The sequence below is a fragment of the Athene noctua genome, chromosome 5, assembly GCF_965140245.1.
Source record: "Athene noctua chromosome 5, bAthNoc1.hap1.1, whole genome shotgun sequence".
NCBI classification, from domain to species: domain Eukaryota; kingdom Metazoa; phylum Chordata; class Aves; order Strigiformes; family Strigidae; genus Athene; species Athene noctua.
Window position 1 is genome coordinate 33,280,303 of NC_134041.1, and position 24,513 is coordinate 33,304,815.

Here is a 24,513-nt window from a genome sequence, read left to right on the forward strand (position 1 = left end):
GAAATTTGGAGACAGGCTACATTTGCTGGCCGTTGCTAGAGGAGGGTAGGGGACTGTGGTGAAGATGCTGTGTAAATATTATGAAAAGCTCTTGTGTTGTAAGTCAGATCCGCCTGTCTGTTTTCCTTCCTCAGCCTCCCCCAGCCTCATTCGTCTGTCTGTCTTTTCCTCTGGCGGTGTATGTCTGCAGACGAGCGTACCCTAAAGCTTTTCCTGTTTGTGCTGTATGACTTTGCACGAAAATTGTGGTCAGATAGATATGCACAATTAGTGAGCTTGCATAATTGCCTGCACTGCACTTTTTGCTGGAGAGGTTACCCACTGCTTCCCGGTTGAGAGCAGTCAAGATGTGAAGAGGCTTTGGAAAGGGTGCCCAGAGAGGAGTAGGGTCCCAAAAACATGTCCAAACCAGGAGGATGTGTTGTGAGGCCTCTTGGGCAGGGATGGGTGAGCTTCTGAGGTGCAGAGTGGAAAATAAGGAACTTGTTGATTGCTGAATGACTTTGTGAATACAACTGCTAATGACACAGCACTAGTACATGCTTGAGGGGGATGTTTGATATTTAATCTGATGGGATTTCTGTCTGCTCTAGGAATGGGTGACGGCTACAGATATTAGAGTGACCCTCAACCGTCTGAACACATTTGGAGATGAAGTTTTCAATGACCCAAAAGTTCTCAAGTCTTATTACTATGCAATTTCTGATTTTGCTGTGGGTGGTAGGTAAGTAGAAAATAAACCTCTATAGTTATTTAAAGCTTTTGGTCAGGATTTACTAGAGTGCTTTAAAGATATTGATTATACTCACATGGTACCATTAAGCACGGATCTTTTGACTGTCCTAAACCAAAAATGCAGTAAAATGAAACTTATGAAGCTTGCAAATACTGTGTATAACCTCTTGTAGCTATAATTTCAGGGCAAACAGAGGTTGAATATTTTTTTTTTTCTTCCTTGATGAAATGATTTGGGAGGGTGAAGGGTGAAGAGTGAAAAGGGTGACAAAAATATAAAACAAAAGAAAAAACCCAACTTTTTCCTACCCTGTGCTTTGTGTGTTTTTTAACGTGTTATTAATTGTTCTCTGGCTAGATTAACAGTAAGTAGAAAATAACGGCATCTCTGCTTCACATAAATTTTGGGAGGTATCTCCTATGAAAATCTGAAGCGTTGTACAAGACTCTTCCTTTTGCCAGAGTGTATGGTTGAATCTTAAGTTGTTGACGATAAAATGTTTTGATAAATGGAGCTGAGCCCAGTGTTTTGTACTATTTGCAGAGAGCAGTCCTGAGATGGGGATTTGACAGCATGGGGATTTGCACTGGCTGCACCACCAGGCTGTGGAGGTCCCTGGGTTTCTGTATTAGTCCCTTTTGTGCTATTTAATTTCTTACTGATACAAGCACATGGCCAGCATGCATGCCTTTTCCTGGACTCTCATGAGAGAGAAGCTGTGGAGAATATACTAACCTAAAGCCAACAGAATCTCCTACTTATTCTGTTGTGATGTCAGACTGCAGAGTAGGCTAACATTCTTGTGTTTCTAAAGGCCTACCTCAAGCATGCTACACCTGTTTGTTTCACAGAATGGTTTGGGTTGGAAGAGACCTTTGAAGATCATCCAGTCCACCCCCCAGCCCCCACAGCTAGTGGGCAGGGATACCTTCCACTAGCCCAACTTGAAAGCCCTATCCAGCCTGGTCTTGAACACTTCCAGTGGTGGGGCATCCGTGACTTCTCTGGGCAACCTGTGCCAGTGCCTCACCAGTCTAATTGTAAAACATTCCTTCCTCAAGTCCAATCTAAGCCTACCCTCTTTCAGTTTAAAATCATTGTCCCATGTCCTGTCACTACAGGCCCTGGTAAAAAGTCTCCCTCCATCTATTGTAAACCCCCTTCAGATATTGAAAGACCTCAGTAAGGTCTCCCTGGAGCCTCCTCTCCTTCAGACTGAGCAGTTGCAGCCATATTCTCAATTTTGTTATGACCATCTACCTTTGAATTTGTCTCGTCTGAGATTTTCAGATCTGAGCTTTGTTTTCAGCATTGCTTTGTGAGTGACCTGGATCCCTGGAGTTTAAATACCTGTTCCTTGTCTCTCGTTAACCAGATGTAAATGTAATGGGCATGCGAGTGAGTGTGTGAAGAATGAGTTTGGGAAGCTGGTCTGCAACTGCAAACACAACACCTTCGGAGTTGACTGTGAAAAGTGTCTCCCTTTCTTCAATGACCGTCCGTGGAGGAGAGCAACAGCAGAGAGTGCCAATGAATGCTTATGTACGTACAGCCACACTTGGGGGGAAAATCACTCACAGGTTAGGTCCCCTGCCTCTGTTGGCATCCAGAAGCTGGCCCTGCATGGTTTTAAGTTGTCGCAGTTGCAGTTAGCCAGTGTTAAGCACAGTTCTGATGTTTTTCTGCAGAAATTTTGTGGGACTGCTGGTCATTCCTATCCTGTAGGAGCTTTCTGGTAGGTCCCTAGAAAGGGGCATCTCCTTCCTGGAGAAAAATGGGAGTGACCTTTAGGAAAGAGGTATGCTGTAAAAATGTACAGGATTGTACTGTATGGGACATACAGAGAAAAACCATATATTTAGTCTGCTGGAGTATAATTGCCCTTTAAAAAGCTCCTCATTTAGCATCTGCTGACTTCCTCTTGTATTTTTGTTACTGGTTTTTACAGTTGCTTGTTGACTATCCAATTTTGAAGCTGTTGTAACAGTTTTGAACTGCAAATGTTGATCTCTGTGACTGAATGCCAATTTATTTTCCTTGGTTTTGTGTTGCAGACTACAGCTCCTGGTAGTTTACTTTATGGTGAGCTTTTTCAAACAGAAAAGCTTTCTTCCAGTCTGACTGCTGTGATAGGTCCCAGCTGTCTGGTCAAGACCTGTGGCTTCCCTCAACAGGCCGCTGAAACCCAGGTCTCCTGTGCCCTAGGCAGAGGGGTTTTGAAATCCAGAGGAGAAACTCTCCTTACAGCATGGAGTCTGCCTCACTGTTACTTTCTCATGCTTGGCTCAATGACTTGAGATCAATGTTGCTGCATGGAAGGGTGGCATTTCAGATGCAAATGGCAGCCCAAAGTGGAAGGGAATAGGTTAGAAAATGCTGGTTTTCCTCTGGAGGTAGATAAGAGTGGTCTTGAGGAGCCCATTTTATCATTACAGCCTTGTGTTCAACCACAGCAAAAACATGCTTGCCCCTTTTTCTTCTCACTGATGTGCAAATGCCTTAAGGTATCTGTGCATAGGTCTTGGGATGGTTAAAGGCTCCCACTTCAGCTCCCCTACAGGTTAGTATCGAGCTTTGTGTAGTGGGTTTTGTGACTGTTCACCGATGGTACCCTTGTCTTGGCAGCTTGCGACTGCAACGGGAGGTCGCAGGAGTGCTACTTTGACCCTGAGCTGTACCGCTCGACGGGCCACGGCGGCCACTGCACAGGCTGCTCGGATAACACCGATGGTGCCCACTGCGAAAGGTGCAGGGACAGCTTCTATCGCTTAGGGAACGAGGAGGGATGTCTGCCCTGCAGCTGCAACCCAGTTGGTAAGTAGTGGCAGCAAACACTTCTGCTTGCAGACTTCTATGCATGAAAACTAATTCTCTCTGTTGTGCTGCTAATAGCAAACTACAGGGTTAAAAAAAGAGGGGTTTTCATTTGTTTTTCTTCTCTTTCTTTTTCTTCCCTGTGTAGGAAATGTTTATTGGGTTATATTTTGGTTTAAATTATCCTTGGATCTAATTGTTATTGGGGTGGCAAGGGCAGATGGTTCACCTCTGCAGCATTTACTCCTTCAAATGTGTTCTGAAATAGAAATTTTTTTTTCCTTCTACCTCTCCACTGTGTATTTGTAACCCTGGATGCTCCCAGTATTAAAGAGCTCATTTAAATTCTTAATAAACAAGATGATGTGAGTGGATATTTCTGGAAGTTGTTCGTAGTGAAAAATTGTAGTGAACTTCAGCTGCATCAGTTTCTCCTACTGAGTATCCAAGCACTATAAATACAAACCAGTGAAACCTTAAACACAAAAAGCGATGGGGTGAGGAACAAACTCAAAATATGTAAACTTCTTTAAAAAAACCCCAAACAACCAAACAAAAAACCACCCCGAACAAATCAAGAAAGGGAAAAAAATTCTGGCAGGAGAACAAATTTTTATCAAGGGAGCCCCTTGACCTGTATGGAGCGATCCCATAGCTACACCAGCCCACAGCAAATAAGCGGGAAGGAGACAAAAGGGTAACAGATAGTAAGATATGATGTGATGTTCCAAAATAGAGTAGCTGTAATAAGTAATTGCTTGCAGCATGCCCTAAAAGCAGCCAGCAAGAGGTCTGCCAGGGTATGTCTCCTATCTAATTTAGTTGGAGACTTGTACAGTTGTGAAATTTTTGACCAAGAAAGGCCTCTTTCTTCCTCCATCTGCTCTCCCAGGTCCTCATGTCAGACCTTATTTTAAGAGAGGTGAGGATTGGTGTCAGCTGAGATGGTCGAGAAGAAGCAGGGAGTTGACCTCTCAGATCTTTAAGGACAAATTTCAGAGGGCTTTATAATTAGCCATCAGCTTGTGTCCCATGGCACACTGGCACCCAGGGCATATATGAAGCCACTGGATAGGTTTAGATTGCTACTTCTTGTCCGAGTACTGTTTTTTGCAGTCTCACGATTATTTAGGAAAAGGGATTTGAACTTTGGCTGTATATGGTAAAGGTTTTGTGAGTTCTTCTAACCTGTCCAGCCTAATCATCTTATAACTCTTCACTTTGCTATAATCTTCTGGTGTGGATTGAAGTGGAAAGCAGCCGCTATTTCTGTATATTAAAATACTTTTCTCCCGGTAGTTAACTCTTACAGTGCTGACAACTCCTAGGCTGCTAGCTACACTTATGCTTAGGAGCAGGCATTTTGTATGCCATGGATTAAAGAAACCTGCTGCTGCTTTTTGTGCAAGTCTGCTTGAACAGAGCAGCACTGAGGAGGACGTCCTACCAAAAATGAGAGTTTTGCTGAAGAGTTTGTTAGGGTTAATAGTGGCACATACAGCTTGACTTTGAGGAGGTGGTTTAGTCTTTTAAAGCGATTCGGGAATTCAGGGAGGAAATTGGGACATGAAGGGAAGAGGTCAGGATATCCCCTGGCAAAGGGGAGATGGTGATTAGGGAGGACACAAGGGATTTGGGGAATAAAATCTCAGAAATGGTGCATCACAGGGTAAAACAGGCATGGAATTTGAGGCGTGCAAAGGCAACATTGAGGACAAAACAGGAATAAGGACGAGAATGCAATTTGAAGTTAAATTTATATATAAAAAGGTTAGGTGGTAAGAGTACTTAAAAGCTGAATATAGTTTGGAAGACTAGATAATGATTCATCCCTAGAGCTGCTAGGGGAGAAATCCCTGTGAACTACAGGCAGTCTTTAGGTTAGCTGGCACATCAGCTTGAAGCTATGCTTCCCACTTTCTTTTCCCATATTTCTTGCCTGTTTTGTAAAGTTTCAAAAGCTGCAGGCTAGCAGAGCCAGATGGTTCTGCTGAGGTGCCTGTTGTGCTCTCTCCACAGGCTCCCTCAGCACGCAGTGCGATAGCTACGGCCAGTGCAGCTGCAAGCCGGGCGTGATGGGTGACAAGTGTGACTGGTGCCAGCCAGGTTTTCACTCCCTCTCTGAAGCTGGGTGCAGGTAAGAGGGCTGCTGCTCTCCTAGAAGAAAAACTTCAGTGTCTTTGCAAAGCATTCTCTGTATGCCTCTAAATGAGTTATCTTCTCTACTGACTCTTTCAGGCCCTGCTCTTGCAATCTGGCTGGCAGCACAGGTGAATGTAACGTCGAGACAGGACGGTGTACATGCAAGGACAATGTTGAAGGCTTCCACTGTGAGAGGTGAGTTTTTCTTTCTGTGGCTTTGTTTCAAGAATGAGAAACATTCGAGCGATGGCCGGGGTTAAGCGTGTCAGGGAAATGAATTATTTCTTTCACATATTCAGATGCAAACCTGGATTTTTCCATCTGGATTCCTCCAATCCAAGGGGCTGTACCCCCTGCTTCTGTTTTGGACACTCTTCGGTCTGCTCCAACGCCATTGGCTACAGTATCCACAGCATCACCTCCAGCTTCCAGTTTGGTAAAATTGAACCTTCCTTTGTATCTCAGATTAGGCTGTAGACTCAGTACAGAAGCGATTAAAAAACCTGCGCCTTCCTTTCTGCGCAAGACTGCAAACCTTGGGCAGGCAGGTCCAAGATCCCTCTTTTTGGAAGTGCTGACTTACTTCTGAAGTTACTGGGAGCTTCCATGTCATCAGCTTGATTGTTCAGCTAGGGAGGAATGAATTCACAGCTCTGGCCTTAGGCACCCAGCACTAATGTACACCATGCAGGTACAAGTGGGAATTGCAAATATAAACCTTTTACAGCTTGAGAGAGGTGTAAGGGAGCATTTCCTCAGTTTTAGAACCAAATCAGGAGTTTCTGATTGCGAAGATTATAATCGTTTTAGATCTAGGGTTTACATGTCTCTGAGTAAAACACAGTTGTGTTTCTGATGGGTCTGTAAGCTCAGGAGACATCTTTTATTTTTTTTTTTCTCTCCATACAGTCAGTTTCCTGTGTATGCATTTTTTCATGCTGCATGGTTTGAAAATAATGTCTTTTTAATTAAAATTCCACTGGAGAACAGTTCATACAAAGGCTGAAACTCTCATCAAGTCGTAGGGGACTTCAGGTTTTCCCATCCCTGCTTAGGCACTTTAGAAAGGATGATTCTGAAGCAGTAGTTATCACAGGGTTCAAAGTTCAGAGGGTTCAAGTTAGCACTTGAGTTAGGGGCTTAAACTGGAAGGATGATGTTTGCTATCTGTGTGCTACTTTCTGGAGTGCCAGTCTACAGACTATAGATGAGTTATGTATGAGCAGTGTGCAGCATGACATGAGAATTGTGTGCAGAACTGTGTCTTCAAGGGGTATTAATTGTTGCATGTTTGATTTTTCAGGAGAGGATGAGTGGCGTGCTGAGCAGCGCGATGGCTCAGAAGTCTTACTCCAGTGGAGTGCGGAGACCCAGGATATCTCTGTTATCTCTGACAGCTACTTCCCCATGTATTTTGTTGCACCACGTAGGTCATTCAAGAAGTGAGGCTTTCTGTGCTGCTTGTGCCCTTTCTGTTCTGTCACCTAACTGTAAGGATTTCTTCCCTTTTCAGGCAAGTTCTTGGGCAACCAGGTTTTGAGTTACGGGCAAAATCTGACCTTCTCCTTCCGTGTGGACAGACGGGACACACGCCTCTCTGCAGAGGACCTGGTGCTGGAAGGGGCTGGGCTGCGAGTGTCAGTGCCGCTCATTGCCCAGGGCAACCCTTACCCTAGTGAGAACGTGCTGATCTACACCTTCAGGTGAGAGGACTCTCCAGACACAGTGGGAGCAGCTGGGACCTAGCGTGTGGTGCCTGAGCTCTTGAGAAAATAAACAGCATTTATTTTAGCTTAAAAGAGCGGTCTTATCGGGCTAATTTGAAGCTTGCTGTCTAGCAGCATTGCGTAAGTGTATGTGAATTATGTTGCAATAGAATACCGCTGTTGGAAAGGGTGCTTTAAAAGGGCACAGCTGTTAGCATCTGAACACTTTGCTGATGATGCATGGCTCTTCTCCCTAGGCTCCATGAGGCTACGGATTATCCTTGGAGGCCTGGTCTTACGGCATTTGACTTCCAGAAGCTTCTCCACAACTTGACTTCTATCAAGATCCGTGGGACATACAGTGAGAAGAGTAAGTCACTGAGCAGAATGTTGCAAAAGAGAGGGGCAGACTCATTCATTTAGTGCTCGTCTTTATTTTAGGGCCCAGTCATAAATAGCTGTGGCAGCTTATTAAGCAAAGCCTGCACCAGTTGCTTTTCACCTGGCCTTCCTGTGTAACAGCTTCTCCCAGGCCTCCTGAAGAGGACATGGGGAAGAAAGGTGCTGCCTTTTGAGAGTCTGGCAGCTGCGAACACATCACCTGCTGATTCTTTGCTTTTAAACATGAAGGATTTTCTGCGTTGCATAGCCAGTGTCTTCCAAATCAGTAGAAATACATAGCAGAGTCCTAAAGGACATGGTAGGAAACATGCAGGGACTTTACAATATTTGGCCTCAGTTTCTACTACACTGGGGATGGTTACGTACCTGATTCCTGGTCTTGCTTTGGCCTGACAGATGGGAAGGACAAGGTCTCAAAAGCACTGGGTGTGCTGAACTTTCACTCAGGTTCCTTGTAATGAGGGTTTATAAAAACGAGGCATGAATTGGGAGCAAAACCACCTGGGTCCTTGGGTATTGTTGTGTAAAGAATTTTTGCAGAAAGATCAAAGGATGAATTTGCATTTGGGGTAGGTGGGAAGGCTGCAAGTGTCTTCAGTAGAGGTGGCTCATAAAGAGGAATGTGGGGTTGTGAAATGCAGGGGAGGAAGGGTGTGGAACAAGCCATCCCCTGGGTGCTGTAGCTGCTGCTAATATGCAGGAGCTGGGGCTCTGCTGGGTGCTCTGGAGCTGCTGTGGTAGTACGAACACACTGCTGTAAGTCACAATCCAGCCATGTTGTGTCTGGCCTCTGTTCTGCTCCAGGGAAGGGGCAGGGAGGAGGCGGGGGTGAGTGCTCAAATGCCAGATGAAGGAATGGATTGAGAGAAATAGCTGAAGTGTTTGCCCTGAGGCACAGTTTACAGACTCTGTGTTAAGAGACAGTGTATTAAAATTGCTAGAGAGATGGTCTGTCCTCCCTAGAAAGACAGGAATTGGTTCTGGTATTTGATTTGGAAATGGAAAACGTATGCATATAGAATGTGACTTATTTTGACTGTAGTTGCTCATGTGCTGTTCTCAGGATCCTCCTCTGTATTGTTACTCTCAACTTCCCTGCCCTGTGCATGTCCTTTGAGAGCTATACTGCATCGTCTCTCATCTTTCTAAACCTTCCTAGAGGATTTTCCTGCCTGATTCACCTTACCAGTGGCAAGCGTCCACCTGCCTGTCTCTTGTAGCATTCAGATGTGTGTTTGGTGAAGTGGTAATCAGAGCCTTTGTGGTTACAAAGCATTTCCCCTCTTGCTGCTTTCCAGGTGCCGGCCACCTGGATGATGTTACCATCACAAGCGCTCGTCCTGGACCTGGTGTGCCTGCAGCCTGGGTGGAGAGCTGCTCCTGTCCGGCAGGATATGAAGGGCAGTTTTGTGAGCACTGTTCCTCCGGGTACCGGCGAGAGACACCAAGCCTCGGGCCCTACAGCCCCTGTGTGCCTTGTGCCTGCAACGGGCACAGTGAGACATGTGAGCCCGAGACAGGTAAGAGGGGCTGGTAAAGCAGGGAGCAGTGGGGAGGGTGGTGGTTCTTTCTGGGTTGGATGATGAAGCAAAAACCACGTTCCCCTCTATTCCAGGTGTGTGCAATTGCAGGGATAACACGGCGGGGTCTCACTGTGAGAAGTGCAGTGATGGGTATTACGGAGATGCGACAGTGGGCATGGCCTCAGACTGCCAGCCCTGCCCATGCCCAGGCAGTTCGAGCTGTGCCATTGTGCCCCGCACGAAGGAGGTTGTGTGCACCAGCTGCCAGGCTGGCACTACAGGTATGTTTCTACATGAAAAGTCTTTTTTTTCTACACCCTATATGCCTGTAGAAATGAGTCTTCTGCCAGTCTGGGGGCTCTGACCCGTAGTGAGCAGCACTGAAAGCTGCTGTGTCTTCTGCTTCAAGTCCTTCTCCCTTTCTCAGCCTTATTTTCTGTCCTGTGTGAGGCTCAGGGCTACCCTTGTTCTTTGTGCCTGTGTCTCAAGAACAAAAAGGAAACAGGGTTAATCTGTATGCTATGTAGGTGAGTTGTGCAAGCTTCTAATAGAGCTCTGTTAATTGCATGGTGCTGGGCAGAAATAGGATAGATATAAAAGAACCAGGAAGGTGGGTCAGACTGAAATAAAATTAGAAGATGCAGTTTTGCCAGCCAGAGAGGCACTGCAGGATGCTTGCTGGGGAGAGACAGTGCCCTTCCTAGGAGAAGCAGAAAGGCTGCAGTGACTCACAAACGTTGCCCAAAAAAATACAAGACCAAATTTATGGTCAGTAGTTTTAAAGAGGAATATGTGAATGGGTACAGATCATGTTTTCTTAGCAATAAACCATGAAGTGCGAGCCTGTACCTTCATTGTTAAGCAGATCCTTTTGTTCTGCCTGCAACAGCAAGGAAGCCTTAAGATGGTTGGCAGCTTCCATGCTTCTCTGCTGATTTTATGCTTGGCATGGCAGAGTCCGAAGTACAGAGTACCTGAATGCTTGAAATGCTTAGAAAAGCCCTGTACCAAGCACAGAGACAGCTCATGGGGGTTCCTGTGAGTGCCACTGCTTCGTGAACCAAAGTGAAGTCGAGGGGTCTGGGTTCCCTGCAGCTCAGGTGTCACTATAAGCTCATATGTACTGTGTGATAGAGAGCTCCTGTCTCCTGCTTGCCTTTTTGGGATGTGAGGGAAAAGAGGGTTTGTGTGTGCAAGAACTGCTCAAGAAATAGAGCTTATAGCTGGCTGGGGGAGGTCAAATCTGCTTAAGTGTAGGGAGCTGCCAAGTTGGATGCTTCAGTGGCTGCCTGTGGAGGGTTAACAGATTTTGTTGGCAGAGGGGCTTCCTGGAGTAGTGATGCCCCACAGAGCTCTACCCGCTTGGACTCTTAAATTAACAACAAATTGCAACAGATAGGTTTGGCTTAAAGGGGTAGGAGGGAAAGAAGGAGCGGAAATAATTAATAATGCAGTTCCAGTGAAAAAGCAGCTTAAATTTAGAGATGTGGAGGGATTTGCGTGTGGTGGTGTGCCCCTTTCTGGCCTCAATGGAAGGATGAAAGGGAAGGAAGGTGGAGAATTTCCTTTTCAGAAGGGGCTGCAAAGAAGGTCTTGGTGAGACCTGAGCCAAGGGCTTTCTGCTGCAGCACATGTGTTTCTGTCGTGTCCCAGGCAAGAGGTGCGAGCTGTGTGACGATGCCTATTTCGGAGACCCGCTGGGTGAAAATGGTGCTGTGAGGCCTTGCCGCCTCTGCCAGTGCAACGACAACATCGATCCCAATGCTGTGGGCAACTGCGACCGCCAGACGGGCGAGTGCCTCAAGTGCATCTACAACACGGCTGGCTTCTACTGTGACCGCTGCAAAGACGGCTTCTTTGGGAACCCCCTGGCCCCTGATCCTGTCGACAAGTGCAGAGGTGGGAGACGGTTCCTCTTGCATTTAAAAATGGTTTTGTCCCCAGGAGCTACTGTTCCCTGATGTGTTGTTAGGACACAACATCAGGCTGTTGTTCATGCCCATCTTTTATCCTGGTTTGGTGGTTCTAGGTTGCTAAAATGCTTGTATTTGTAGGTGCTTACTGCCATAGAGGCAAAACCATTGGGTGATGCAGGGGCTGGACTGCCGCATGTTTTGGATCCAGGCCTGTTTAGGGACCAGCTAGCAGAGTACCAACACCACAAGGGACTGGTAACTTTCTGCATGTTTCTCCATCACTTTTTTTTTGCAGCTTGTCACTGCAATCCCTACGGCACTGTGAATCAGCAGACGAGTTGCAATCAAGTGACGGGGCAGTGCGAGTGCCTGTCTCATGTCACCGGGAGGGACTGCAGTTCCTGTGAGCCTGGCTTCTTCAACCTCCAGAGCGGACGTGGCTGTGAGAGGTGACTTTTGCCTTGGCTCAGGGCAAAGAGCCTAATTCTGGGGGGGTGTCTGTGCTTACCTTGTGTGGGAATGTGATGTTTGTCACATGTAACTGGTGTGCCTCAGTGCTGCTATGGGTGGGGAAGAGCAGCAGTCAGGGAGCAGCTATGAAGGCTGTACAAAAAGCCTGACTTATAAATAGCTCTAAATCGGGGTTTTAAATAGAAAAGTGCCACATGACTCTGTGACTGTTGGTAGCAGGGGCTGGTGGGTTCCTTTTTTTAGTATAAACACCAAGTGACCATGTGTGGTTCAGAGGCTCTGTGTCTCGCCTCCTGCATCTGCGCAGCAAGAAAAGTGACTTTTGGCAAACGGAGGCATTGAGCTGTGCTCGTTAGGGCTCCTTCAGAGGAGTGCTTCCCCCGTTCCCCCCTTCTGTGTCACCACACGACATGTGGCTTCCTCCTTCAGGTGCAGCTGCAGTGCGCTGGGCTCCACCAACGGCCAGTGCGACATCCACACCGGGCAGTGTGAGTGCCAGCCCGGCGTTGCTGGCCAGCAGTGCGACAGATGCGAGGTCAACCACTTTGGCTTCAGCTCCGAAGGCTGTAAACGTAAGTCTGAGAGGCTGGAGTGAGGCAGACAGGAAGGGTGTGGCACAGCCAGCCTTGCCTTTGCTTTCCTCCTGTCTCTGGGAGGGTACTTTCTCCACCTTGCTCTTTGTCGCAGCAGAAGTTGGCACTTTTATGTCCACACCCCACGTGGTGAAATTTGATTTCTGTACAATAGCTTATCCCCTTGAACTTTGATTATTTTTTTTTTTAATAGGGGGTAGGAAGAACTCCAGCTTATTAGATACCCACTTCTCTTCACTGTAAATACATTCTCTGAATCTTATCCTGTAGCAGACCTGTTTTCTAATCTTAAATCTTTGCACAGCTACTCTGCAAATAGCCTGAATATACAAATTCTGTCTTGAGAAGCAACAGATCTTGTAAACACGATGGAAAGACGATGATCCAAACTTTTCCTCTTTGATATTGCTGCCTGTAAAGAGCAGAAAAATTAAGTGCTGTTGGTTACAATGAAATGGGGTAGGAAATTATAATAGAAAAATATAATGCTTTGTGGGAGAGGCAGTAACAGCACTGTGAACACATGCAATGAATGTTGCAGCCAGAGTGCCCTGCTGTGCATAGAAGTGCCCTGCTGTGGAGCGGGGCTCCAGCTGTCAGTTTGTCCCCTGGTGCTCCTGCAGATGTTTTAAGAGTATTGAGGGTATGCTCTTGCCCTGTGGGTTTGAGGGTATTTCTGCCTCTCCTCCAGCCTGACTGAGGTTTAACTTCCCCGCAGCCTGTGACTGTGATCCCGAGGGTTCACGCTCCCTGCAGTGCCGGGAGAACGGTCACTGCGAGTGCAAGGAAGGCTTTGTGGGGAGCCGCTGCGACCAGTGTGAAGAGAACTATTTCTATAACCGCTCGTGGCCAGGCTGCCAAGAGTGTCCGGCCTGTTACAGATTAGTGAAAGATAAGGTAAGGCCACAGACACCACTGTTGGTACTGCTGGAGACAGTGGCACTTGCCTGTTTGTGCTGTGGCTTTTATGCCCCTGGATGGCTGTTGTTTGCTGAAAGCAGAGAGCTTCTTTGCTCCGTGTTGTAGCTGTGCTCTGTCACTCTTGTGTAGGTGGCAGAGCAACGAGAGAGGCTGCAGGAGCTGGAAAATATTATAGCAAATCTGGGTACAGGAGAAGAAACTGTAACTGATCAAGCTTTTGAAGAGAGGTTGAAGCAGACAGAAAGAGATGTTACGGAATTGCTCCGGGAAGCTCAAAACAGCAAAGGTGAGTTGACCCGATCAGACATGGACCAACATGAAATGAGCTCTTTGCCTGATGTTCCAGTTTCCTTTGGACACAGTGTGTTTTATTTCAAGCCCATGCTGTGCACCAGGACAGACAGCTATTTCAGATGGCGCTGAGACAGTGTATGTTGTTATCAAAACAGCGGTGGCTGTGCTTTTATCCCTACTGTTCTCCCAGTGGTCTCTGTTGTACATGCAAAGATCTGCCTCTAGCTCTGTACAGATGCAAGTGGTTTATGTGTTACCCTTTTCTCCAGATGCAAAGGAGGGGTTTTATCTTGTTAAAGCAGAAGACTTTCCAATATACTTACGCTTATAAATTTGCTCAAGACGTCTTGGCATAAAGCAGTTCTTGTTGGGATGTCATCAGAATGAAGGCTTCAAAATCCTGCTGGCAAGCTTAATTATCCCACCATAAAGTATATAATGTTCTGAAAATCGCTGTTGTGGTGGCCTGTAGCTATTTACCTATTAAAACTCTGCTTCAAATTGATTCTTTCAGAGTCACCTCTACCATAGGATGTCTGTGAGCAGTGATTTGTCCTTAGGATCTTTTTAACTTATAAGCCAGTGTGTGTGTTGGAGAAGAGCAGCTTGAAGGAAACTATTGACTTTGCAGTGAAAGATGTTCCCCTGGGAATTGGTTCAGTGATTTCAAACCACTTTTTGGAAAAATATCTTCCTTTTGCATGAAGCTGAGAAAAAGCCGATGTGCATCTAACACTTGTGTTTGCTTGGGAAAATTCCTTCCACTGGGAATGATCACTGAAGCTCTTCCTAGTTTTAGCTGAGGTAGCTTTATGCTGCCTGCTTGGCATCCATGCCTAGATAATAGTCCCATGTAGCGGGATAGGAGGGTGGGGATTGGAGAAAGGTGAGGGAATGGACTGGGGCTTGTGGTGGCATTTTTCATCTTTATTTCCACCTCTTACTACCATAAAATCATTTAAGTTGGAAAAGATCTTTAAGATCACCAAGTTGAACCATTAACCGAGCACTGCCAAGTCCACCACTAAACCATCTACACATCTTCTACATACCTCCAGAGATGGTGACTCCACCACTTCCCCAGGCAGCCTCTTTCAGTGCTTGACAACCCTTTGGGTGAAGAAATCTTTCCTAATACACAGTCTAAACCTCCCCTGGTGCAACTTGAGCCTATTTCTCTTGTCATATCACTTGTGGCTTGGGAGAAGAGATTGAGACCCACCTCACTACAACCTCCTTTCAGGGAGTTGTAGAGGGCAATGAGGTCTCCCCTCAGCCTTCCCTTCTCCAGGCTAAACAACCCCAGTTCCCCCAGCTGCTCCTCACAGGATTTGTGCTCTAGACCCTTCACCAGCTTTGTTGATGTTTCATAACTAAGAGGCAAGTTAAATGCAACAAAAACTACCTTGCAAAAATCTCTGCCAACCTGTAGCACTTACTTGTGTTTTTCTACTTGTTAAATAGTTTGTGGTATGTTTTTAAAATGTCTCAAATGTTCATGTTCAATACTTAAGATGTGCTGCAAGGTCACGGCAATATATTTGGCAAGAATCTTGATTTTGGAGGCCTGTAGACTTCTGCTTGTACTCAGCTTTTCAAAAGTAATTGCCCCTGGTCATGAGGCACATATTTGTGCTTTTATGGCTCCATTATTAAGATGCTGTTGTGGGAGTTCCCTGGTGGTCCAAAGATTTGGAGAAGTCTGGGGCTCAGAGGTCCTGCAGATTGGAAAACCAAGGCTCTATCCTGCCAGCTTTTGTCATCCCTTCACTTTGGGGGGCAGTTTGGGGTGGGTTTGATATTCTGCACATGGAGACTGTGTCTGGCTCAGGAGTAGCCACCATTGCCCAAAGCAGGGAATAATGGCAAGCCCCACTATTCCTTCATCTCCAATTTACCTTCTAGGAGTTAAGTTGAAGCAAATCATAAAGCTAGTATTTCATACCTCTTGAGGAGCAGCTTTATTGTCTTTTTTTAAGTCAATGATACAGATGAAACATGATTCTGAACACAAAATTCCCCATCAGAGTCTGTTCCAACAGACTCTGTATTATTAGTCGTTAATGACTTTTCATTTCTCATATGTGGTGCACATTCTGATGATTACTTTGATCTCAAGCTGACTGATTTATGAAGCAGCTTTGCTAGTCCCCTTTCAATAAGGGATTAACCTACCAACATGTTGCCTACAGTGGTAAGCTGCTGCTTCGGCTTCTCTTCCTGCTGTAATTAATTTTGCTTCCTCTTTCTCATATCTTGTGTTTTAGACGTAGATCAGGGCCTGATGGATCGTCTCAAAGACATCAACAGCACGCTAACAAGTCAGCTCAACAGATTGAGGAACATCCAGGGCACGGTGCAGGAGACAGAGAACCTGGCAGAGCAAGCCCGGGTGCGGGTGGAGGACACAGAGGATCTGATCAGCTTAGCTTCCAACATGCTTGAGAAAGCAAAGATGTCAGCTGCCAACGTGGTGAGTGTGCTGCCAAGGTCCCACATGGTTAGGGGAGGAGAGGGCCTTTCCTTTCCCTGCCCTCTCGGGTGTTTCTCTGCTTGTTCTCTCTCTCATATAGCAAAGTTGCTATGGAAGTATCTTCTCCCCTGTCCAAGATCATGGGAAATAAAGATGGATCACCAGTGTCTGTCATAAATTGTAAGAACCGCTAGTTAAATATCAGCATAAATACCCGCCCCTTTGTTTAAGGCATAACCAGTGGTGGAAACTGCATGGGCTTAAGAAAAAAAATACAGAGAAGTCGGAAGTAGGTTAGACACATCTCTAAGCATTTAAATCATGACAATAAATATCTAAAGCACAGACGAATAAAAGATGAAAAAAGAACTTTAAGATTTTTTCCTTTTTTTCCCCCAGTCCATTACACCTCCGGAGTCAAGTGGGGACCCTAACAACATGACCCTCTTGGCAGAAGAGGCCCGCAAACTGGCTGAAAGGTAGGCTTCTCACAGGTCACATGAGGGCCCTGCTCTTTCCCACAAGGGGGAAGCAAAACTTAATTTAATTTGCTTGCTACGAAACACGCACCCTTTGAGTGAGAGACTGGCAATGTGGGTGCATGCCTGTGTATCACGGGGGGCAAACCCTAGACCTGTGAATGAGGGATGTACAGCTATAGTGGTGCCTTTCAGCTGATCTCATGGTGCTGCTGGAGTGAGGCCTTGGTTGCAGAGATGGTCTCAAACAGCATCTTCCGTATGCAAATGTGGGTGAAGGAAGGAGAAATAAGAGAGAATAAAATTTGGAAGAGGGAATAAAATCTGAAATTGAGGCTAGAAACCATTCTAATGACATATTTTTTTCTCTTGTAATCTTGTCCAGACACAAAAAAGAAGCTGATGAGATTGTTCGCATAGCCAAGGCAGCAAATGATACTTCCACAGAAGCATATCAACTGCTGCTGAAGACCCTGGCTCGAGAAAACCAGACTGCAAATGACATTGATGAGCTCAACCAGAAGTGAGTCAGTAACAGACAGTTAGTTGTATTTTCTGGCTTTAGATCAGTGCTTAAAATTAAGATGTATCCTGTAGCATTGCACGCTTTGGGTTTTATGGGGGTTGTCTTTCCATTTCTTATCCTCCCTACTCTATAGTAAGTTCAGTTCTACAGAAAAAAATTGTAATGTAACTGTATTCTTGGGATTTTTTTTAGGTATAATCAAGCAAGGACCATTTCTCGAGACCTAGAGAAGCAGGCCAACAAGGTGCTTGCAGAGGCAGAGGAAGCTGGAAACAAAGCCCTGCAGATCTACGCTAATCTCACCAGTCTGCCGACTGTGGATTCCACAGGGCTGGAGGTACGTGTGGGAAGCGTCCTGTGTGGGAAGCGTCCTGCGCAGTGTTTTCTAAAGATCAGTGAGGACGGGAATTATAGCAGTGTGCTAGGTTGCTAATGTTCTAATTGCATAAGAACAGTCTGTGGAATTTTTGTCCATCTAGTCATAATCCAGACTGGTGCATTTCAGCTTTTATGAAGGAGGCTTGCATGCAGGAAACTACATACATAAACCGCCACCTCCCCCAGTCTCTGAAGGACAAAAAAAAACCTGAATGAAATGTTTGCCAAACATCTCGGCTTGAACAGAGAAGGGCAAAATTTTCAGTTCCTTCTGAAGCTTGAAAAACTGCTCCCTCTTCTGTAGTGCAGTAGACTTTCTTGCACACAAAACTGCTTGCAACCTCTGTCCTTTGTTTGCACTGACCCTTGTGGTATTCAGAGCTTTAAAGGCTCAAAGTTACAACTGTAGTTGTAAGGGGTGGGAACCTGTCATAGCTTCTGCCTGTTCGACCATTAGAAACTATACCATGTTTTGCCACCTGTTCAGAAATTCTTCAGTGTCAGGAATCTGTGTTTGTTCCTGATTTCCACCTGCAGAATGAAGCAAATAAGATCAAGAAGGAAGCAGAGGAGTTAGATCACCTGATTGCCAGGAAGCTAAAAGATTATGAGGACTTGAGAGAAGACATGAAAGGAAAGGAGCTTGAAGTAAAGAACCTCTTGGAGAAAGGCAGGACAGAGCAGCAGGTCAGTTCTGTTTTGTGTGGGATTTTATTCCCTAGAAAAAACAAAGGGAAACAAGTAACTGGCCAGATATGAAAGATCCGGTCTTAATCAGTCTTATCTTGGCCTGCTTGTTACTTACAAGAATACGGAAGAATGGTCCTGGAAAGCAGATGCAAAAAGCTGGTAAAAGCAATGGCATTGGGGCTGTATGGGAGAACAGGGGATGTGGTGTTGTCTTTGTATTCAGAACAGTATGCCAAAAGTACCTGAATTCACCTGGTTTCAGAGGAAGCATTGCCACTCAGGGATCAACACTGCTCTGTACGACGTTGGTGTTTCAGGCTTTTTGATCAATTGCTTTTTGAGCAATGCTTTTTGATGCACCTAGGTGGTCATCCTTCAAAAGGTAACAATATGTTGATGCATTTTGTCTCCTTAGACAGCAGACCAGCTCTTGGCTCGAGCAGATGCAGCGAAAGCCCTGGCTGAAGAAGCTGCTCGGAAGGGCAGTGGCACACTACAGGAGGCTAATACCATTCTCGGCAACCTGAAGGGTAAAGAGAAAGCACTTGCATTGAATCCTTCAATTCCTGAGTGACAAGTCACTTGGCAGTAGAGTGTCTTGGTTAAATGGGCCATCCTGTTGCCAGTACCTGAGTATTGAGTGGGTTCTCTTGACCTTTTTCTTTATAGAAAGAAATGTGTTCAGTGACTAGAAATCTCCTTCTCTTTAAGTTCCTTATTTAGTGTCAGAAGATGTGTAATAGGGAGAGTTGCAACACACACCCCCCTTTGTTCTTTGTCCCTCTCATGTCACAAGGTGGCAAAGCCTGGGTAGCTTGGTCACAGAAGCACCCCAAGGCTCTTCTGGAGCAAGCGATAAGAATCTGTTTTGCCCTTTCTTAGATTTTGATAAGCGGGTGAATGATAACAAGACAGCAGCTGAGGAGGCACTGAAAAAGATTCCTGCCATTACGCAGATCATTGCTGAAGCCAACAATAAGACACACCAGGCAGAGCTGGCGCTTGGCAATGCTGCCACTGATGCCCGCGAAGCCAAGACTAGAGCAGATGATGCTGAGAAAATCGCTGGTTCTGTTCAGAAGGTGAGTTCCCTGCAGTTTTGAAGCCACCCTCCCTCAGGTATTGGTGTGTAACTGCGTAAACTCCTCTGTTCCAGTATTTCCTGGTGAGCCTTCTGCTCTTTCCTGGTGAGCCTTCTCCCCACTAAGGAATGCAAAACATGGTGTGATAGAAAATTGGTGCATTTTGATGAAAAGGACTGAAGGAAGTTCTGCACAGTCACCACCTTTTTTCCATTCTGTTCCCCTTGTTGGCTGTAGAGTGCTGCTGCTACCAAGGCTGAAGCTGACAAGACTTTTGCTGATGTGACGGGGCTGGCCAGAGAAGTGGATGACATGATGAAGCAACTACAGGATGCAGAAAAAGAGCTGAAACGGAAGCAAGATGATGCTGAGCAGGACATGATGATGGCAGGGATGGTAAGTAGTGCTGGCTGGTGGCAGCAGTGGCAAGAAGCTGCCTTCTCCCTGCTGTCCTGGCAACACAGGCTTTTTTTTTCCCCCCACTGTCCTCTTGCAAAGACAGTGCTGGGTTCAGCCAGTATTCAATCTTCAAGTTTTAGGTGGGATTGAAAACATGAGACGAGTAAAGGAGCTCCTCTGGTGGCACTAGCATAGTTTTCCTGCTGGATTTTGAGAGCCTGTTTTCTTAATGCAACGCTTCCCTTTTATTTTAACTGAAACCTGACTGTAGCCCGTTGACTCTGGTCTGAATTTTCCTGCAAAATCCTGCTCTGTTATCAGGGATCCCCATGCGGAAATAATCAGAAAGCTGATGACTTGACAGTTGTCAGTCTTTGCCAGCACTGTGAGAAAGATCTCAGTGCAGGAGTGTTACCCTGGAGAGACAGGCCAGGGACGTGTGTGACTGACAGCTTGGGCAGACCCGTGAATGAGAGGCAACGGTTCCATAATCTCTACAGCCTTTTTTGTACTCTCATTTTTTATACCCTGCAGGCCTCACAGGCTGCCCAGGAGGCAGAAGACAACGCAAGAAAAGCAAAAAACTCTGTGAACAGCTTGCTCGCTGTCATTAATGAGCTGCTGGATCAGTTAGGTAAGACTGTCCTTAATGGGCCATACACCTTTGAGTGTTCTCCTGATGTGGCTTCCCTGCTGGTGCCCTGCGAGGAATCAAATGGGTCTGTTGACTTCTAGAAACGGGGTTTGTTTGTTTTCAATGAGGACTTTGTTGGTTTTTTCTTTCCTGGGGTAGCCTCAGAGCTCATTATGCAATGTTCAGTACTGTTTTTCTGTAATTTGAGGACCATGTTTGAGGTGCTGAAGGTGTAGCCCATTTGGTCGGTCCTGTTTTAAACGCTGTTTCTAATGCACAGATGGCCAGATGGAGGCCTTTGTAAGCACTCAAAATCAGAGCATCAAAGGTTTTTTAATGGACTTTGCTATTTGTTTCTGGCTTTTTCAGGGCAATTGGAGACAGTGGACTTGAACAAACTGAATGAAATTGAGGGTACCCTGAACAGTGCCAAAGACCAGATGAAAGGTAGCGACCTGGACCAGAAAGTGTCTTTCCTTGAGAGAGAAGCCAGGAAGCAAGATGATGCGATACAGGCCTACAACAGGGACATTGAAGAGATCCTGAAGGACATTAGCAACCTGGAGGACATCAAGAAGACCTTGCCGTCTGGCTGTTTCAACACCCCGTCCATAGAGAAACCCTAAGGGTGTGCTGGGGGTGAGGGGTATTCCTCTGGTGAGCGGTGGAGCGGTGGTTTGGCTATGGAGTGCCTTAACACACATTACCTTTTTCAAATCCCCAACTCTTCGCTCCTCACAGCCACTGTTTTCTTTTCAAATCAGGATAAGCTGAAAGTTTTTTTTGTTTTTTTTGTTTTTTTTTTTAAAGAGAAGCAAATTAAATATCCGTCTTTGGGCATCAAAGGGTTTTTTTATATAAATTGTCTTCCTGAGCACTCTGCCTTTGCCCCTTTCTCAGACACAGTTTCCCTTTGATTAGCGCAAGGATGAGAGATGCTCTGGATTCTTTATACTGTGGTTCAGAAATAACCATGTGAGCTGTGTACAGCAAAGCAAAACTAACCCTTCTTTCTCTCCTTTTTTCTCTCCTCCTCAACTGTAAAATCCTCGGTCCTGGAGCTCTCTCTCCCTATGAAGGAAGGGGATGGCTACCAAAGTATTACTGTAATGGCCAGTATAGCTGCACTCATTCAGATCCCTCTTCCCGACTTCTAACCCTGTGAACATATTTTTTTTATCATTAACTAGTGGCCAATCTGACAGCGTTGGTAGCCTTTGACAAAATAGCTGAAGCCTCTTTCTGAAATGCTCTCTGTGATGATGCATCACTCGGAGAAAAATGCAGCCTCTGAGAGGAGCTCTTTGGGAAGATGGGATTCTGGTGGAGCGGTAGGTCTTTACTGGTGGAGCAAAAGGTCTTGCCAACCCCACTCCTGGTTTGTGGAGAAGTTTTGGGTCTGGTCTGTAAGCAGCTGCCTGCCGGGTAGTCCAGGCCGGGAAGTATGGAAGCCATGAGCTGCGTTCCCATCCTTCCCATCCGTAGGTGTTGCTACTGAATTGACAGAAGATCTGGGGTGTTTTTAGGCTGTGAATGTCTGATCGATGGATTAGTTGCTTCAGGCAGGGAAAATCTTTCTGAAGAGGGGAACTGCCATCCAAAGAGCGCTGATGGCAGCACTTGCCTTCAACACTGAATGTCTTTGAATGGGGAAGGAAGGGGCATGTAAATGGAAATGTAAAGGTCTTTCTCCCCATCTTTTTCCTGAAGGAGGACAGTGGCATTTTTATATCTTCTAGCATTGCTCTTGCCTCTTGCGTGTTTTTAAGCTGGCAGAAAGAGCTGGAGCTTACTGGTGCCCTCCTTTCTTTTTGCCTACTGGTCTCATGGTCACTGTAAAGCCACCATGGCACAGGGACTTCAGGCCAGGCTCGGGTGGCAGGTCTGCATTTCACACCGCCATGGCTCCCTGCCCAGGTCGCGCCTCCCAGCTGCTTACTGGTGCTGGGTGGGAGCTGTGGGGAGCCCCCCGCCCCTCCTCCGGCCCTCCTCTGATACAAGAGCATCCTCTGCAGCTTCCTCCTTGCTCCAGCCTGGCGCCCCTCCCCCTTTCCTTGAGATCCAGTATATATCTATCCTTAAACACTATGCAACTTTGTACGTTTGCGTAGCGGGGAAGAAATTATTATCTGACACACACTGGTGCTATTAATTATTTCAAATTTATATTTTTTGTGTGAATGTGATATTTTTTTTTTTTCTGTTTTTTTATCATGATTATAGTGTGAGGAAGTCTCTCGTGTGTGCGTATGTGTGTGTAAATATACTCAGCCATATTTCCAGAGTGGCACAGCCTGGCCTCCTCTATGTGCTTTCCCTTACAGCCGTCGGGGCACGTGCAGTGTGTGGCGCTTCTCTTATTATTCCCTTGGAGCTCAGCATTTCTCCTAGCTGGGCTCGTGCTTTCTTCCCTCTCCCATATCCTTTGCACCCATGTAGGCATCAGCAGTAGCCGCATTGCCTTTTGGGTGGTCGCTTTCTAGCCCTCCCTCCAAAGCCAGCCCTGACGCGTGGCGTTGGCAGCTCCCCACTCCATGTCCCCCATCCCCGGGGATGTGCCGGGAGGAGAGAGCCAGGGCCGGGGTTTTGCAGCGGGACTGTGAGGAGCTGTAGCACTGGTGGGTGACCGGACCTGGTGTAGAGGTAGTGGGAGAGCTGGACTTGGGGACAGCTTGGTACTGCTGTGGGAGGCTTGGCATGCCCCTGGGTGTGGCACTGCTGGGCAGGGGTGTTCTCGGCAAACCCTGCATCTCTCTTGTACCCCTTCTTGTAGAAATTCTCACAATTTACCAGCTTGGGGTTTCCCCCTGCCTGCAAGCATACTTAATATCCAGAGGAGAGCTTACCTGTGCTGGCTCACGCGTGTGGGCCGTTGGGGTGGTTGTCTTGGCCAGCTGCTCTGGTCAGATGGCTGGCTGTAACCGCGTCACCTCTCTGCCAAGGCTGTGAGAAGAGCGGATGTGAAGATGCACGCATGCCCTGGCTGACCTCAGGCCTAAGGTTTCCTGCTTTCCTCCTCTTTTTTTTCCTTAAGCTGTTTTTAACAGAATTTTATTTTTAAATAAAAAAAAATCTTTATAAGCAATCTCTTAATCACTACTGCATTACAGCCATTATTCATTGTATAAGTCCAGTTATTTCTTTACATAATGTGATGATGTGACAGCTGCTGGTGGAGTGCTGGATGTCACGGGCAATGTGTGACAGTCCCTTCATCACCTTATTCCTGACTGTGGCCCCCTCAGTATGTGCCTTCACTCCAGCTTTTTGCCTTAATCTGTGGTCTTGCTGTCTGGGGTGGTGAACAAAATGCAACACTTGCAGTTTTTATGTATAAAACAGTATTTCTTATTTATAATAAAGTCTGAATATTTGTAACCCCTTATACCTTGGCATTCTTGGCATTCTTTTGAGTATTGCTTTTTTTGGGGGGGAGGGGGGGGGGAGTGGGCATGGTGGTGGTATTGATTGGGATGTGTTTCAGCTGTGAGATTCACCTTGCAATTAATTAATCATATGAGCTGTATTGGGGTGGAAGAAAGGGAAAAGTAATTTGGAAATTCATGGGGTAGGCTGCAGATGGCCATGGTGATCATGGTTTTTCCCCATGTCTGTTGCTCCACTAGCATGGCTACAGTAAATGTTGTGCTGCTAGTTTTCCAGGCCTTAAAAAATTATTCTGGTGGTGGTGGTGATGCTATTGGAGCTGCACTGTCCTCCTGGAAAGCCCTGGAGATTTGGGGGAATATTTCTTGACAATATAAGGGTAAAATCCTTTCTGCTTTCAGCTGAACACACAGAAAAGGTTGGGGTTCTTGGCAAGCAAAAACCCTAAATAAAGAAGCTGAAATTTCTCTACTGGGAACTGCCATAGTCTGTTGTTCCATGGGTCCTGTCTGCCAGAGCCCGGGATACATTTTTACTCCTGAATTAAGGAAGTTTTTAATGTTGGGACAGATCACTGTGATAACAGACTGAGCAGTTCTGCAGTCACCCCCATTCTACAGCTGCAGATCGGAATTTATTTTTCTCAGCAGAGGAAAATGCATGTCTCATTAACTTGCATCAGAGCTAATCCTTCTCAATAGGTCTTTTTTTTTTTTTTTGTATTTCAGTTTGTCTAGCTTCAGCTTCTTGTTCTTCAACTATGATTGCCACTAATGCATTTATTTTCTAAAATGTCTTTTTTTTTTTTTTTTTCCCAGCATTGCTGTTGAGGAAATCCCAGCTATTAATGGCTGATGTTTCAGTGGGACTGTAGGTAGCAGCTGGGGAGCACAACTGAGCAGTGGGACGGTGCTGACCTTGCATGGGTTGTAGCTTGATGAGGAGCC

General features: G+C 46.1%; 1 protein-coding gene across 1 annotated transcript in view; it reads left to right on the forward strand.

Moving 5' to 3' along the window:
- Positions 1 to 23,564, forward strand: part of LAMC1 (laminin subunit gamma 1) — a 68,868-nt gene extending 45,304 nt beyond the window's left edge. The window contains exons 3-28 of the mRNA XM_074907025.1: positions 594 to 724; positions 2,112 to 2,278; positions 3,362 to 3,550; positions 5,570 to 5,687; positions 5,789 to 5,887; positions 5,992 to 6,128; positions 6,996 to 7,118; positions 7,206 to 7,395; positions 7,656 to 7,768; positions 9,099 to 9,320; positions 9,416 to 9,604; positions 10,977 to 11,222; positions 11,535 to 11,688; positions 12,140 to 12,282; positions 13,022 to 13,200; positions 13,354 to 13,510; positions 15,786 to 15,991; positions 16,391 to 16,470; positions 16,856 to 16,993; positions 17,189 to 17,333; positions 17,912 to 18,061; positions 18,480 to 18,594; positions 18,947 to 19,146; positions 19,384 to 19,542; positions 20,080 to 20,179; positions 20,549 to 23,564. Coding sequence (XP_074763126.1) covers positions 594 to 724; positions 2,112 to 2,278; positions 3,362 to 3,550; positions 5,570 to 5,687; positions 5,789 to 5,887; positions 5,992 to 6,128; positions 6,996 to 7,118; positions 7,206 to 7,395; positions 7,656 to 7,768; positions 9,099 to 9,320; positions 9,416 to 9,604; positions 10,977 to 11,222; positions 11,535 to 11,688; positions 12,140 to 12,282; positions 13,022 to 13,200; positions 13,354 to 13,510; positions 15,786 to 15,991; positions 16,391 to 16,470; positions 16,856 to 16,993; positions 17,189 to 17,333; positions 17,912 to 18,061; positions 18,480 to 18,594; positions 18,947 to 19,146; positions 19,384 to 19,542; positions 20,080 to 20,179; positions 20,549 to 20,805 — 4,107 coding nt within the window. The 3' untranslated portion in view covers positions 20,806 to 23,564. The remainder of the gene's footprint in view (positions 1 to 593; positions 725 to 2,111; positions 2,279 to 3,361; positions 3,551 to 5,569; positions 5,688 to 5,788; positions 5,888 to 5,991; positions 6,129 to 6,995; positions 7,119 to 7,205; positions 7,396 to 7,655; positions 7,769 to 9,098; positions 9,321 to 9,415; positions 9,605 to 10,976; positions 11,223 to 11,534; positions 11,689 to 12,139; positions 12,283 to 13,021; positions 13,201 to 13,353; positions 13,511 to 15,785; positions 15,992 to 16,390; positions 16,471 to 16,855; positions 16,994 to 17,188; positions 17,334 to 17,911; positions 18,062 to 18,479; positions 18,595 to 18,946; positions 19,147 to 19,383; positions 19,543 to 20,079; positions 20,180 to 20,548) is intronic.
- Positions 23,565 to 24,513: the final 949 nt, after the last annotated feature.